The sequence below is a fragment of the Neoarius graeffei genome, chromosome 2, assembly GCF_027579695.1.
Source record: "Neoarius graeffei isolate fNeoGra1 chromosome 2, fNeoGra1.pri, whole genome shotgun sequence".
Lineage (NCBI taxonomy): Eukaryota > Metazoa > Chordata > Actinopteri > Siluriformes > Ariidae > Neoarius > Neoarius graeffei.
In genome coordinates, this window is record NC_083570.1 from 69,982,133 (window position 1) to 69,997,877 (window position 15,745).

A 15,745-nucleotide genomic window follows, 5' to 3' on the forward strand; every position below is an offset into this window, starting at 1 on the left:
GGTTAGACCTACAGTCAAGATAAAGGGCTAGGTTTTCAAAACTTGCATCACGCAATTTGAAATAGCTGATCCAAAACCTCATTCGTTGATGTTCGAGTTAAGGTTATTGTTGAGATTAATAGCATTGAGGTGTTGCGACTCTATGGCCAGTTAAAAATGATGTCTCTAGCGGAGTCTGAAGTGAGAGATAAATATCTAATATGTATTTTGTGATTCTGTTCCAGCCCAATAAACACAGCACTTCTCAGTAGCTCTTATTCTTAAATAAATACTCTCACACGCTCACACTGTCTTGTCATTTCCCTCTTCTTCCCTTGCTGTTTCTCTCACTCCTTTCTTAATCTTCTCTCTCCTTTTTGTCATGTTTTTAGCTCTATGTTCCTGATGAGGATAAGTCCATCTTTGGCCGCACTGTGAACAAACAGATCTTTGAGGGTTTGACCACCGGTCTGCTCCAGACCACTGCTACAGTTTTGAATCTCCTGGATCTTTCTGGACTGGAAGCTGGAAAGGGTTCTTCCTGGATCTGTTCTCCTGATATCAAGATTAAGACAGTCGAGAACTTCGCTACCCGTGTTCAAGACCTCATCAGGTCAGTCTGTGTTTTAGTTGTTCTTATCTAAATAAGGGACTATGTGCAAAATTCTGCCTTTTATTCCTTTTTGTGAATGTCATCTTTGGTTTTCTGCCAGATACACATTCTTGCAGTGGACTATCTGCTCTTTGCAGTTGGTACCCAGCCGAGTGCTTCTCTTCCTGCCTTTTTTTTTTTTTTGGTCTGAATAAAGAAAACGACTTGTTTTTTAACCTCCGAATTCTTTCTCACATTCATGTTTAGTGTGACCATAGCTTGTGTCTGTAAGGGGATTTCTGCTCAGTAAATTGTAGCGGTAAAATATGAGTATTGGAAAGGATTCTTCTCTACAGGGAAAGCAGCCTTGGAGACAAACCAGAAGTTTAGCTTTTCCTGTATCTGATACGGTCACAAGCATGGGACCAGATTTCAAGAAGCTGCTCCCAAACCCCTATACTTGCCCATCATTTGACACTATATATGCAGGAAGATTATGCAGACTGTACTTTGAGCTTGCCATCACCCTGGTTGGGTGTCAGATTTCCCAGAGATATTGGCAGTCTTGTCACAGTTTACCCTCTTTCATACATATGACATGCACTCAAACCTTAAGTCCTTGTCTGCTCCAGCCAAGAGGAACTGCAGCCAAAATCTGTTTCTGGAACTACACGACTTCCAGTTGAACTTGGTCTGAGAGCAAAAGGGCATGAGGGAGGGTCCAAACTTTTGGTTTAGTCCCTGTCCATGAGGAAAGACAGACTGTCTTGAAGTGCTGGTGGAACCCAAACTTCCCACAGCCCCACTTCACTTGTACACTTCATCTGAGCAGAACTGCCTCGGTGCCTCATTGGCCTTTTGCATAGTCAATATAAAATGACCCAAACTATAAAGGTACAGTCTAGCCAAGACCTAGTGTGTTAACGTTAAGGTTAGTCTGTGCTGATGCTTGGGGGGGGTTGTTTGTTTTTTTCTCATCTCATTATCTGTAGCCGCTTTATCCTGTTCTACAGGGTCGCAGGCAAGCTGGAGCCTATCCCAGCTGACTACGGGCGAAAGGCGGGGTACACCCTGGACAAGTCGCCAGGTCATCACAGGGCTGACACATAGACACAGACAACCATTCACACTCACATTCACACCTACGGTCAATTTAGAGTCACCAGTTAACCTAACCTGCATGTCTTTGGACTGTGGGGGAAACCGGAGCACCCGGAGGAAACCCACGGGGAGAACACGCAAACTCCGCACAGAAAGGCCCTCGCTGGCCACGGGGCTCGAACCCGGACCTTCTTGCTGTGAGGCGACAGCGCTAACCACTACACCACCGTGCCGCCTGTTTGGTTTTTTTTGGTTTTTGGTTTTTTTTGAAACCCCTGACCAATCCACACTAACGTCCCCCACCCCTGTACAAATGCCACCTGCCTGCAATACAGGGTGTTTCAAAAAATTTGATGATATTTGAGATGTAAATATCCCAGAAACTACATAGTCTAGGCAAATGAAACTGAACAGGCTTAATGCTGAGCAATAGAAGATTTATTCCTCAAAATTTGAATGAGAAATTCAAAGGTATGGGGATTCCATGAACGATTTCACAAATTTTCGATATGCGCGCCCACCTGAGACACACACACACAGCCTTCCTCTTTGAACTTTGTGTCGTGTCCAAATCTGCATTGCAGTTGGTGCATTTTTAGAGAATTCTCTCATAAATGCACGCTGCGCAGTCTTGTTCGACTGTGTTTGAGTGTACTCTAACACAAACGCCTTTTCTTTTCCAGTGAATGGCATTTCTATACCTAAAAAGGTACAAACACAAAATTTTGACCGGTTACCACACATGCAGTGAAAATTTGAGGTCAATTGAAAGAGAATTGGCAAAATTATTAGACTGTGAAATGATAATCAATTTTTTTTGAAACGCTCTGTATTTTCTCATGGATTTAATTGGCGGTATTTACCAAAATGTAAATAATTTAAGAATTCAAAACCATTGAACCACTACCATCCCCTAGTGAGTGTTCTATAGAGCGAGTGAGTGGGCAATCAGCATGTGAGACTGACCAGAATAGAGCTGTTATTGAACATGAATGCAGTAAATGCGTCACGCAGCGCTGCATGAGCACAAAGTACACTCGAGAGCTTCGTATCCGACCACCTGGCCCCATCCTGTCGAAAGTCAAAAATACTCAGTCCCTCGACCCCCTTTTTTTTTTTTTTTTTTTGTTCCTGCAGGCATCATGGGATCCCAGTCCCAATGCGCACCTTTAGTCTAGTCCTGCCAGGGGAGTTGCCACAGAAGTTGCCGTTCATATTTGATGCTGGAATGGAAAGAAATATTGTATTATAAAGATTTTGAAAAATATAGGAAAGTCTGTACCAGTGAAACAATTAAGTCCACTCCGATTGTTCTTAAGCAGACTCCCACAGTGTGAACAAACACTTTGGCACCTTCTCATTCAGACGTAAAGTTTGAAAGGCTGCACACTGATGTGCGTTAAAGCTCCATTCAGCTTCAGTCAAGCCAGAGAAGTGGATAAAGCAAGTTTTAAGTAACAGGTGACCTACTGAAGGTAAGAGGGGAAGAAGGAGGATCATGACTACCTAAGAAAACTTTGAGTGACAGCCATAAAAAAACACAGGAATGCATGAGGAATATATGAAGGGGAGAGCTCAAGCTTTTTTTTTTTTTTTGGCTGGGGGTATGGAATAAGGAAAGGGACTGAGAAATGATGAATAAAATGGCAGAGAGAGCGCATATAGACATGTAAGCAAGTTTACAGCTATGAAAAGGAGTTGTTGCTGTAGTGCACACCGACAGACCCTGATTCTCCAGGAGGTCTCTTGATTGACAACGTGGAGCCTCCAGTCACTAGAAGTGGACGGGACAGGCATACCTGAGCTATGAGACACTACTCTAGTTCAGGAAGAGGGGATTGCAAACCCCACCCCCCTTCCTCCTTCCTACCTGGGCTGGCACATAGAGGCACAGTCTCTCCATAATGCTGTAATTAGGCCTGATTTGTAGCTAGGAGGGTGGACCTAATGCCACCATGAGACCTGTCATTTGCCTTGGCCAAATGAGAGAGATGGGGACAATAGACAGGAGTGGCAGGCTCAAACGAGAGCTCCGATTTCCACTTGTTGGATAGGTTGTGTGCAGACGGGGCCTTTACAACGGAGTCTGAGAGTTCATTTCTGAGTGTAATTCTGAGTTGTGTTGCATAACTTGCTGGCAATGGCTGTATTAACATCAGTCAGTGGCCTTTGTGTAACTTCTGAATGCAGATGTGCTGAATTAGTTTTCATCGTTCATATTCTGCTACATAGACCGCGTAAACTAATCTGTAAATCAGCCCTCGTGTCAAAGTATTTTCGGTGTTTCAGTCCATATCGGCTACACGACCACTACTGTTGCTCATAAAAAACTCCATCCAGCCCGCAATGTTTCATACATTACCTTAGTGAAGTGTAAACTCCGTAGAAATCCACTCAAATGGTACACTTAAACTTTCTATACGCCCTGAACTTTAAGTATAATCTCCAAGAATTATCTGGCCTGAAGGAAGCAAACAAATGATAGGATATTCATGGCACCAACATTGGGAACCAGGGTCAACACACACATGCTGTTTGTTCACTGTGCTGCTGTCTCAGGTCACTTTTTTTAATTGAACTGTGTTGTAATTATTAATGGCACAAGTATGGTAGCCTCAGTCCTCACATGTTTAATTGGCAGTGCTTTACGAATGGGCATTATCTCATCTCTAGCCGCTTTATCCTTCTACAGGGTCGCAGGCAAGCTGGAGCCTATCCCAGCTGACTACGGGCGAAAGGCGGGGTACACCCTGGACAAGTCGCCAGGTCATCACAGGGCTGACACATAGACACAGACAACCATTCACACTCACATTCACACCTACGGTCAATTTAGAGTCACCAGTTAACCTAACCTGCATGTCTTTGGACTGTGGGGGAAACCGGAGCACCCGGAGGAAACCCACGCGGACACGGGGAGAACATGCAAACTCCACACAGAAAGGCCCTCGCCGGCCCCGGGGCTCGAACCCAGGACCTTCTTGCTGTGAGGCGACAGCGCTAACCACTACACCACCGTGCCGCCGAATGTGCATTAGTTCCCAGCAAATTTTTATTAATCAAAATTCTATTTCTCTCATTTTATTAAATATAGGAATGCATTTTTGATCGCTATTTTGTCGCTGCTATAGCAAGTTATGAGCGTTTGAAATATGCTATGTAATGTATCAGTCCGTATGTCGAAGCAATATAAACGAGATTCGTTGAGACCTGTGCGATACATCGTAGGACGGAAGTAAAACGTACAGCGGAAATCAAAGTGACCAACATCTGCCAACGTTGTCAGAAGATGCGCACGCCCTCTTTCGAATGCTGATGTAATCAAGCCGGGAGTTTTGTTTCTTTTGACTGCAATCAAGAAAGTTTGAAGAAAGTAGGCAGTAATTGTCATTTAAACTCATTTTTTGTATAATATTTCGTTTGGAAAACAGTTTTCAAAATGGCGGCGCTGACACTTCACGTTTCGAAGTCTCGCACAAGTCTGGTGAAGATCGCGCGGATAAGCGACGCCTGCCGTGGACCAAACGAACTACATTCAACACGGCTAAAAACCGAACAGGCCGATAAGTATAATATTTAATTGCAATTAGTTGCCAATACGAGTCACGATATAAGGTTACTAAAACCAAAAACGTAATTGAATAACACGTTAATTAAGAAATAAAGCAAGTTTAAAAATGACTTCAGTTCTCCTTTTAAAAAAAAAAAAGCATGCTTTTGTGCCAACAATGAACTATACTAAGTAACTTTAAAAACGCACAATGGAATTCAACACGATATCACTTTAGATCCATGCATATATTTGAAATTTATGATATTGTATGTAATGCACACACATCTTGAAACATCGATAAAGGACATTTATTGTCAAACTCAAGAATTAATTCACAATAAAAAAATTCAAAGTGACAGTTGGTCCATGTTCGGACCGTCATGCTGGAGATTCTGGGTCTGTGTCGTCCAGGGGTCTCAGCAGCAGTGACTGAGGGTGTCAGGAATCTGTCACGGAGGTGAGCTAGCCTGATGTGCTGATCCTGAACTGGCGTCCTGACTCGAGGCTGACCAGGGCGTGGACGATCCCTGGTGCTCCCTGTCTGTCTGTAACGCTGACTCAAACGGGAAATGGTCGAATGATGAACACCGACGTGCCGGGCGACCTCTGTCTGTGTACTTCCGGCACGCAACATCCCGATGGCCTGTTCACGTTGATTTTGGCTTAGGCGTGGCATCTTCAATAATGACAATTTTCCCATCATTTCCCCCGGGTATTTATAGGCAAGATTGTGTGTGTACAGTGTATGCAAAATTTGTTTGAAAATTAAAGCCTGTCCATGTCATTGATTACCCGAGTCATATTGTACGTTATTGAGTACAACTCCCTTAAATTCTGATTTGAGCACAGATTTGGAACTTATTCGGGCGGAACGAAGTTATTTTTCCATTGTGATATATTTCTTTTCTTCTTGAGATAAACTCAGCACGAATTCAGCAAGTTTTATCAATGTGCGTTTTTAAAGTTAGTGTATTTTTTTTTTTTTTTTAATACTCCCAGTCATGCTGCTTCTGGTGTGAATTTAAGGTTCCTATGCAATGTTATATACATGTTAAGTTTGTTGAATTTGTTTGTGAATTTATACATTTTTTTATGAATAGACTAACGCTACGTCTTGGTTTTCTTCAGCTATGTGGTGAATATGGGTGTGATTGACAAGCTGTACGGCTGCTTCCTGTCTGTGCAAGGCCCGATCGATGAGAGTCCTAAAATGTCTGCCTTTCTGGAGCAGGCTACAGCTCTCCTCCATGCCATGTGCAAGTTGTGTTTTGCCGTGAACGGCCGGTGAGTGGCATCTATATCTCTCTTCCTGTCTCTCTCCCGTTTCCTGATGTGCTATAACACAGATACCGGAATGTCATCAATCACTAGTTGTTCATCTAGTTCCATCTTGCTCATTGTAAACTCCTACTTTCAGCCCACCCACACGTGTGTGTGTGTGTGTGTGTGTGTGTGTGTGTGTGTGTGTGTGTGTACACACACAAGTGTGTGTTCATTGATGGAGGCTAGCTCCATGAGCCCAAATTCTGAGGAAAGGCTGGCAGTGACTCAACTCTATCTCTTGCTCTCTTTTTTTTTTCTCCCCCCCTCATAAAACCTTTGATGTCTAGAACACTTGTAAAGTGTACCTTCTGAAATGTTGAGTGTCTTTGTGTCTGCATGTGTTTATTGATAGTTAGGTCTGTCTCGGTCATTTTGACCAGTCCTGCCCTTGCTGCTGTGCCCAGCCCTGTATATGTCCAGCTGCTGTGTGCTGTAACACTGTCCAGCTGTTTAACACCATTCTCTCCTTCTCCCCAACTCCATGTCACTAAATATCTGTGAGAAACCCCAGCAGCAGCAACAGCTCTCCACTTTTAATAGCTCCACTCCACAGTGCCATATTATAATCAACATCCTTCTAATCCAGCCATCTATATCTCCATAGAACCATTATTCACTAGGTGGCGAGCCAGGACGTCATTCCAGGTTGAATGTGGTGTGGATGTTTTGAAGTGTTTCTGCTCTCTGCTGCTTGATATGTCACGGGATTCGCTTGACGGAGGGGGGTCATGTAGCTACACAGTTGCTAATTTCCACACTCCACACTTGGTTGACTTCAAGTAACAGCATGCTCAGTGGGGTAACATCCAGAGGGCAGGCAAACCCCTGTTCTCTAATTCTAAATCACAGCATGTGTTGATGTGCTATACTAATAATTACCTGTCATGAACTGAATTCTGCTGAGTGATGGCTGATGAACTGTTGCTGTTTGGTAAGATTTTACAGTATCGTCGTCTTTTTTTTTTGGCTTGGTATTTCTCCCTCCACAGTGGTTTATTCCAAATTTAAAGTACCACGTTTTTCTCCCTGGTTAACTGTAAATCAGGCAGACAATAGCTGCATTAGCAAAGGTTTAGCTGTAAGCATGGTTGAATCAGGAAGGCTGATTCAGGGTTGGTGAGCAGGCTCAGATTGCCACCGTCAGGCCTTCACTTTCATCCCATGCGCTGGCTGTTTCCCAATCAGGGGATGTGGAACCTGTCATGCAGAGTCACAGTGAGAGAACCGAGCCTTTGTTCCCTCACGCAGACGCTAATCCTGAGTGTCTGCGCAAGTTGGGCTCCACTGAGAACTGCTTTAGGATTTTGACTCTTATATGTATACTAAGGATTTGGGTGAACTGATCCAAGAACAGCTTTGGAAGCTTAAAACCCCTGCACTTCTTTCACTCATTAAGGTGTATGTTGTTGGGCCACTGGGTTCTCGACATCAAGATCCTGGCATTATCTTTAGTGTCATTCTTGGTACACATTATCCCACTGTGCTGATCTTGGAAATGCTCCTATCCAAATACTAACCTCTGTCATTAGAGAAATGGCAAAGCAGATCTCGGATCAGCCTGATAAAGCAGCTTCACTGCTGCCTGTATAATTTGTGACTGGGGTGTGGAGTTACCAAGCCTGTTAATCCGCCCAGCGTTGTCCAGGCTAATACACAAACATGCTGTCTTAAATCCCATAAGATGGGTTGTAATTAAATGTGTTGGAGCGCAGAAGGGCTTGAGACAGTAGTTTGTATTGTGAAAGTAGTGCATTGGCTGTCAACGTGCCTCCTAGGTTTCAAAAGTTTCATCTTTTTTTCTTTTTTTTTTAAATTTGATGGGTTACAGAAACGTGTTGTGTTTTTGTATTAGAGTGAACTGGAATGCTGCATTGCTTACAGGCTTCACGTCTTCGAGTCCTACTCGTCGTTGCGTTGTCAAATTAAACATTGCCTTCTTTCCTTAAACATGCCTGTTATGGATTCTGGTAGCAGATGTTATTACATTTTTGTACTTCTTGTAACAAGACAGCTCCATAGTTCAACTACTCCAGTGCTGAGTTCTGATTCCTACGGGACTGAACATGACCAGTTAAGCTTCTCTGCCCTGTAGGCATGCTGTACAGACAAGCTTTGCCCCGTTATTTATATCCGAGTGGACAGGACCTGGTCTAGCAAGTAAATCTAGAAGCCGCAGGGACCAGACTTCCCTCGCTCCCTGCAACCTAGGTCTATGACTCTTTGCGGTTAAGAAAGCAGCCAGCACTTCCTTGGGTTGTGAGACATTGAGCTGCTTGTCAGAGTCTCCCTCTCCAGCTGCCTCTCACCACTCCAAGCTTGGTGAAGAGCTGTCTCACATGTTTGGCTTTGTTTGAAAGGACTCTGGTTCAGATGGATGGTACATAAACAAGGGGAGTTGGTTCTGCTTGCCTTGAAGTTTTGATACAATGAGGGGAACACCTTAGCGAAGGGAATAACAATATTTTTGCCCCATTTGTCAGCCAAATGTTTAGAAATATCATTTTTATTCTTTAAAAAAATGCGTAACCAATGTTTGTGTGTATGTGTATCTATATCGGTGCATATTTCAGTAAATGAATGTCGCTGTTTGTTTGTCTTGGATCTGTGTACGTGTATGGGAACATGCGTCAGCCACATACTTTCCTTTCAGTGCCCATAATGCGTCTCTCAGAACCCTTTCCCCCCCTCCTCATCTCCTTTCCTAGCTCCTCCAGTATCTTCGACAATAAACGGCAGGACTCTACTGGGCTGACAACATTGCTACAGAACACTGACCTTGTTGGCGTGCTGCACATGCTGTATTGTATCCTCCTGCACAACACCGTGCCTGAGCCCCAGTCTGGTAGCATGGCATCGCTCCAGGAGCCTTACAGCCCTGCTGTGGTCCAGGTGGCACTTCAAGGCCTGCGCTTCCTCAACAGCTTTGCCCTGCTCGACCTTACTGCCTTCCAGGTACTCTCTCAATTGTACTCTGCAGGATGGTATTTTAGGCAAAATGCCAAATCTTTAAATGCCATGCAGACGCATGCAAGTAAGGATGTGTGGTCATACTGGTACTGTGACAGTCAGTCATGACATATCAGTTTGTTGTATAAGATCATGACATTTTAAACAATATATTGAATTGATCATAGGATCGCTGAGAGGATTCAGTGTTGGCATATTGACGTATTTTCTAATATGTGCTCCAGAAGAGAGAGCAAAATTGTAATAGTGCACAAGCCAATATGTCCACATTCTGTTCATTCTAGTGATGCACGATAAAACATGTACAGTGTGTATCCATCCATTATTTGTAGCCGCTTGTCCTGTCCTACAGGGTCGCGGGCAAGCTGGAGCCTATCCCAGCTGACTACGGGCGAAAGGCGGGGTACACCCTGGACAAGTCGCCAGGTCATCACAGGGCTGACACATAGACACAGACAACCATTCACACTCACATTCACACCTACGCTCAATTTAGAGTCACCAGTTAACCTAACCTGCATGTCTTTGGACTGTGGGGGAAACCGGAGCACCCGGAGGAAGCCCACGCGGACACGGGGAGAACATGCAAACTCCGCACAGAAAGGCCCTCGCCGGCTGCTAGGCTCGAACCCAGGACCTTCTTGCTGTGAGGTGCTAACGTGTGTGTGTGTGTGTATTTGTGCGTGAGAGATATACAGTTCTGGAAAAAATTAAGAGACCACTTCAAATTTTTTCTTAAATCAGCATCTCTATGTAAGGCAGCCATTTCATTCCAGTGTCTGTGCTGGAACGCCAACACAAGCACGCCTCATTTTACTTCCTATGATACTGATAAGATGATCACCTGAATCAAATCTTATTTAACAAGGAAAAGTATAAAAACCACTGCTGTGGTCATCACTATCCTCTTGCAATAGGATCATTTTGGATGGCAAAAACTGTGCTAGTAATATCTTGAAATTTAATTGGAATACCAAGATAGCTTTTCATCATGCTAAAAGAGTTAAAAAGAAAATTTTTGAGTGAGGGTCCAATTCTGGCTTTACTGGCAAAGGGATCCAGTGAGCGTCAGGTTGCTTCCATCCTCAAAATGTCAAAGATGGCAGTTCATAAAAACCAGGTCAAGCAGCAGACATTGAGGACACCAAAGTTGCAGAAGGGCAGAGGGTGAAAACGACCCTCCACTGGCCCAGGATGATCGTCAGCTCCTTCGAATGTCAAAAACTGCAGGATGACATCAAGTGACCTACAAAAAGAATGGCAGCTGAGGTTAAGTGCACAGCAAGGACGGTTCGAAACCGGCTCCTCCAGGCGGGGTTGAAGTCATGTAAAGCTAGAAAAAAGCCCTTCGTCAATGAGAAGCAAAGAAGAGCCAGGCTCAGGTTTGCTAAAGACCATCAGGATTAGACTTTAGAGGACTGGAGTAAGGTCATTTTCTCTGAGGAGTCCAATTTTCAGCTTTTCCCGTCACCTGGTCATCTAATGGTTAGACGGAGAGCTGGAGAAGCCTACAAGCCACAGTGTCTTGCACACATTGTGAAATTTAGTGGATGGTCGGTGATGATCTGGGGGTGCTTCAGCAAGGCTGGAATGGGACAGATTTTTGTTTGTGAAGGACACATGAATCAAGCCATGTACAAGGTTGTCTTGGAAGAAAAACGTGCTTCCTTCTGCTCTGGCAATGTTCCCCAACTCTGAGGATTGGGTTTTCCAGCAGGACAATGCCACACAGCCAGGCCAATCAAGGTGTGGATGGAGGATCAAGACCCTGTCATGGCCAGCCCAATCTCCAGACCTAAACCCCATTGGAAACCTCTGGAATGTGATCAAGGGGAAAATGGTCACAAGCCATCAAAAAAAAAAAAGCTGAGCCGATTGAATCTTTGTGCCAGAAGTGGCATAAAGCCACCCAATTCATCAGTATCCTCCCTAGTGAAGATATTGGAAAATGTTACTCAGTATCCCGGGTGTAGTTCGTATGAAAAATACAAGTGGCGTATTTCCCAGTAAAATGCTCGTGTCTCTCTCTAATATATAAAATATTACATGATGGCGCGAAGATGTAAAGTTTATCTTCGAGCGGTGAACATATTTCACGACTGAGCGGCACAAACAAGTGAAATATTTTTCCAGCACAAGAAGATAAAATTCATATCTTCTGCCACAGAGTAATATTCTTATTATACAGACACATCCACACACAAAATGCAAGTCAGTCAAAAGAATTTTAATTTTGTACCGGTTCACCATTTTGACAATGCGCATCAAGTCAGCGGCGAAACATTGGTAATGACTTCATCGATCCAACATGATCTCTTCAAGCCAACTTTTTATTATATGGACACATCCACAAACAAAACCTACGCAACTTAATGTTCCTCAGTGTCCCGGATGTAGTTCTTATGAAAAATATGAATGGCATATCTCATGTCATTATCTCTAGCCGCTTTATCCTGTTCTACAGGGTCGCAGGCAAGCCGGAGCCTATCCCAGCTGACTACGGGCGAAAGGCGGGGTACACCCTGGACAAGTCGCCAGGTCATCACAAGGCTGACACATAGACACAGACAACCATTCACACTCACATTCACACCTACAGTCAATTTAGAGTCACCAGTTAACCTAACCTGCATGTCTTTGGACTGTGGGGGAAACCGGAGCACCCGGAGGAAACCCACGCGGACACGGGGAGAACATGCAAACTCCACACAGAAAGGCCCTCGCCGGCCACGGGGCTCGAACCCAGGACCACCTTGCTGTGAGGCGACAGCGCTAACCACTACACCACCGTGCCGCCCACGAATGGCATATTTCCCAGTAAAATGCTCGCGTCTAGATGATAAATAAAAATATAAAACCTATAAGGAGTAACCTCTATACCTGCCCCCAGTTGGCACCAGCCATTTGTCGGGTCTAAACTATTTTTTAACTCTTATGTTCTAGTTCCTGTTTAACGCTGTTTTTGAATGACCAGTATGGTGTTCATCCCAGGTGCCATGTATAATGTTCGGGCTCTGTGCACTGCCTGGGGAACATTGTTCATCACTGTAAAAATGCAGCTTTATGACATAAGAGAGGCTGCGTACAGTACACCCTGCTGTCCGTCTCTGCTATGAGGTTAGGCTCACTGCAGCCACACTGTCTAGCCAAACTTTTGTTGCATGGCTTGTTTTTCTTACGCACAGGGCAAGTCCACAGATTTGCCTTGAGCTAGCTGACAACATGCCATGTTGAGCTCATCCCTCAAACAGACATTCCAAACACTAGAGAGAATAAAAAATGTCAGTACTCTCAAGGGCCTTTGAACGGACTAGCGACTATACCTGTGCTCGGGAATTCAGGCAGTAGATCGACCAGCAGAGCTAATGATCTGACCACTGTTCAACTCCCGGCACCACTGGCAGGAGATCACTATTTCTTCCTAGAACAAAGTGAACCCAGTGGACATAAACACGCTTGACCCCTGACCCCAGACCAGTCGTGTTGAAGGCTTCGGGTCAGCTATGCGGATGGAGAGCGGCAATAAATGAAGCCTGTCCGGTCGTACGTTAGCCGGCCTGATGAAGAGAAAAGGACGGATTCATGACAATAAATCACCATGTAAACACTGAGGCGTGAGGGAGGAAATGCGGGAAGTGTATGAATTATTTTAATTGGTTTCAGTAATTACTCACACTTTGTGTGTGCGCACGCGCACGGGTTTCTCTTCCCTGTCTTTTTCCTTCTATATTTAAAACAGCTGGCAGTCAAAGCAACACTGCCTAAGTTTTATGAACATTTTAAATAATGCTGTTTTGGGACCTTAGTTGTAATCACCTTGTGGTTTACATTAGCGCACAGAGCTGACTAATAGGTTCATCAGAAGAGCTCAGCTCCTCCTTTCTCTTCTGCTCTGATACCAAAGCGTCTCTCGTTATCCCATTCAACTTCTATATGATCTCTAGCTACTGTAAGGGAAGCTCCGAACGGTGGCCTCTGGCTAGAGCGTCAGCCTTTTGTTCTAGGTACTGCAGTACTGCGTTAGGGTGATGCTAGTAAGAGAAGCGCCTCAGGTACGGTCCGGCTCAAGTAGTGTTTAACTCATTTGTTCCAGTGATATGTGCAATGGAGATTATCACAAGGTGATCACACCACAGCAGTATATTGTTCTGATCTCATTCTGGTAATTAGCTGTAGTCCTGAAGAAGATATTGCGTTTGTTAGCTGTGAGGTGACGACACTACCAACAACACTGCACCAAGAATGTAAAAATTTGAAGTTTACCTGTGTTTGCATTAGTTAACTTGCAGATCTTGAAGTTAGATGTTTATAGGTGCGTTTTGTCAATGTCGGCATTTGAATCTGCGTTAGTATGAAATGTATATTGTGAACCCTACACCAGTCCTGTTGCATTGGCATTATTCAGGTATTGTTGTTTGTGCCTGCTTACTCAGACCTTCCATCCCTAACTCTCACACCCCACAGCTAATGTCAGTAGTCTTAGTGCTGACCCTGAGGCACTTTGTCATACTGACATGTTTAATAAATACTGTCTGTGGCTCGGCTGATAGCATCTCCTCTATAGGGAGACTGGGGGGTCTGGAGTGGGGACCTCTCTGTCTCCAGAGCTGTGGAAAGACTCTCACAAGTACTCCTCAACAACCCCAACTTGTTTTTTATCCACTTTAAAACACGAGTTATCTTCTTATGCTCTAAAATGTACCATGCGTCTTATCCATAAACAGTTTAGAGTAGTCCAGTTAGGTTCAAGTACGAGCAGTTCTTTTCAACCGATGGTCAAGTAACCGCTGACCTTTATTTGCTTCCTAGTTTGATTTGCCTAGTTTTGATCTTAATAAATGCCATGTGCTCTATGACTGATGTGCTTAAAAATGATTATTATTGTTGTTTGCTCTTTTTCAGTCTGTCTTGGGAGCTGAGGGATTATCTCTGGCCTTTCGACACATCGTGAGCTCTCTGCTGTGGTATTGCTCACAGAACAATTCCGAGGAACTGCTGCATGAAGTCATCATCTGTGTAGGCTTTTTCACCGTCAACCATCCAGACAATCAGGTGAGCAGAGTGTGGACAGATAAACACGACAGGCTGTTGAAGGTGTTTGAAGAAAAAGCCCACTGTCATTACAATTCCCAGTCAGGGTTTGTTATAGCGCTAATATTGCTAAAAGCTGGCAGTTTATTCATGTTTATGTGGAACCTGCTGCTGTTTCCTGATGGACCTGAAAATGGGTAAACGGTCATCAAAAATGCACAAATGAAAGCTGAGATTTGAAAAACTGACATTGTGTCTTTTAGTACGTTTACAGCTCATGTTTAATAATAATAAAAATAATAATAAATGCCATATATAAGGAGTAAAACTTTTTTTTTTAAATAGGAAAAGTCAATGCCAGCCAGAGGTTGCAAAAGTACACACATTCTTTACTTAAGTAGAAGTGCAGATACTTTTTTTTTTTTTTTTTTAATAAACAAGTCTGGTAAAAGAAGTCCTGATTCGCATTCTTTACTCAAGTAAAAGTACAACAGTACAAGCTCTGAAATGTCCTCAAAGTATAAAAGTAAAAAGCCCTTTGAAAGACATTTCTACTCGCTATTTGTGTAAAACTAACTGAACCTCCTGTAATAGAATAGATTTGGGGGTCGGCAGAAAGTGGCAAGCCCATACTTTCATCAAGTAATTATTAAATAACACCGTCTATAAGGTGCTCCATTGCAAATATTTTCATTTCCAAGTACTTTGTGACAAATAATCCGCTTGCATGTGCAGTCGATTGACTATCAGCTAAATACAGCATGCTAACTGACAACCCAGCTGTAATAACTTATCGTTGTCCTTACCTTATTAGCTGCTCTTACATGCTTGCTAATAACTTATTTGAAGTGCTTGAAGAGCATACATCGCATACAGTTAAAGCATTCGGTATCTAAATCAAAATTTGAACCCAATTTGAACGCCACAGCTCGTTTCAATTCACAGAAAGGGTTGCCAGATTGGAATGGTGTAATCAGTGTCGTCTTTTCTACGTATTATTGTCCCATCCACTTAGGTTGAAATCAGTCTTGATGTTGCGAAAGCGAGCAGTGATGCAAAATAAAATAAGTGATAATTCCCCTCAAATGCATTACAACTAAAGGAACAATCCTGCTTTGAAAATGTAAGGAGTAGAAAGTACAGATATTACAGTTTTTCTCAAATGCTAAAACACATTTCACAAACGTTTCCTCTATGTT

General features: G+C 43.6%; 1 protein-coding gene across 5 annotated transcripts in view; it reads left to right on the forward strand.

The window, feature by feature from the left end:
• scaper (S-phase cyclin A-associated protein in the ER) overlaps nucleotides 1-15,745 on the forward strand; it is a 186,493-nt gene that overhangs the window by 156,999 nt on the left and 13,749 nt on the right. For all 5 annotated transcript variants that reach the window (XM_060914836.1, XM_060914837.1, XM_060914840.1 and 2 more), the window contains 4 exons: nucleotides 372-592; nucleotides 6,354-6,509; nucleotides 9,254-9,500; nucleotides 14,418-14,567. In XM_060914836.1, the coding sequence (XP_060770819.1) occupies nucleotides 372-592; nucleotides 6,354-6,509; nucleotides 9,254-9,500; nucleotides 14,418-14,567 (774 nt within the window). The remainder of the gene's footprint in view (nucleotides 1-371; nucleotides 593-6,353; nucleotides 6,510-9,253; nucleotides 9,501-14,417; nucleotides 14,568-15,745) is intronic.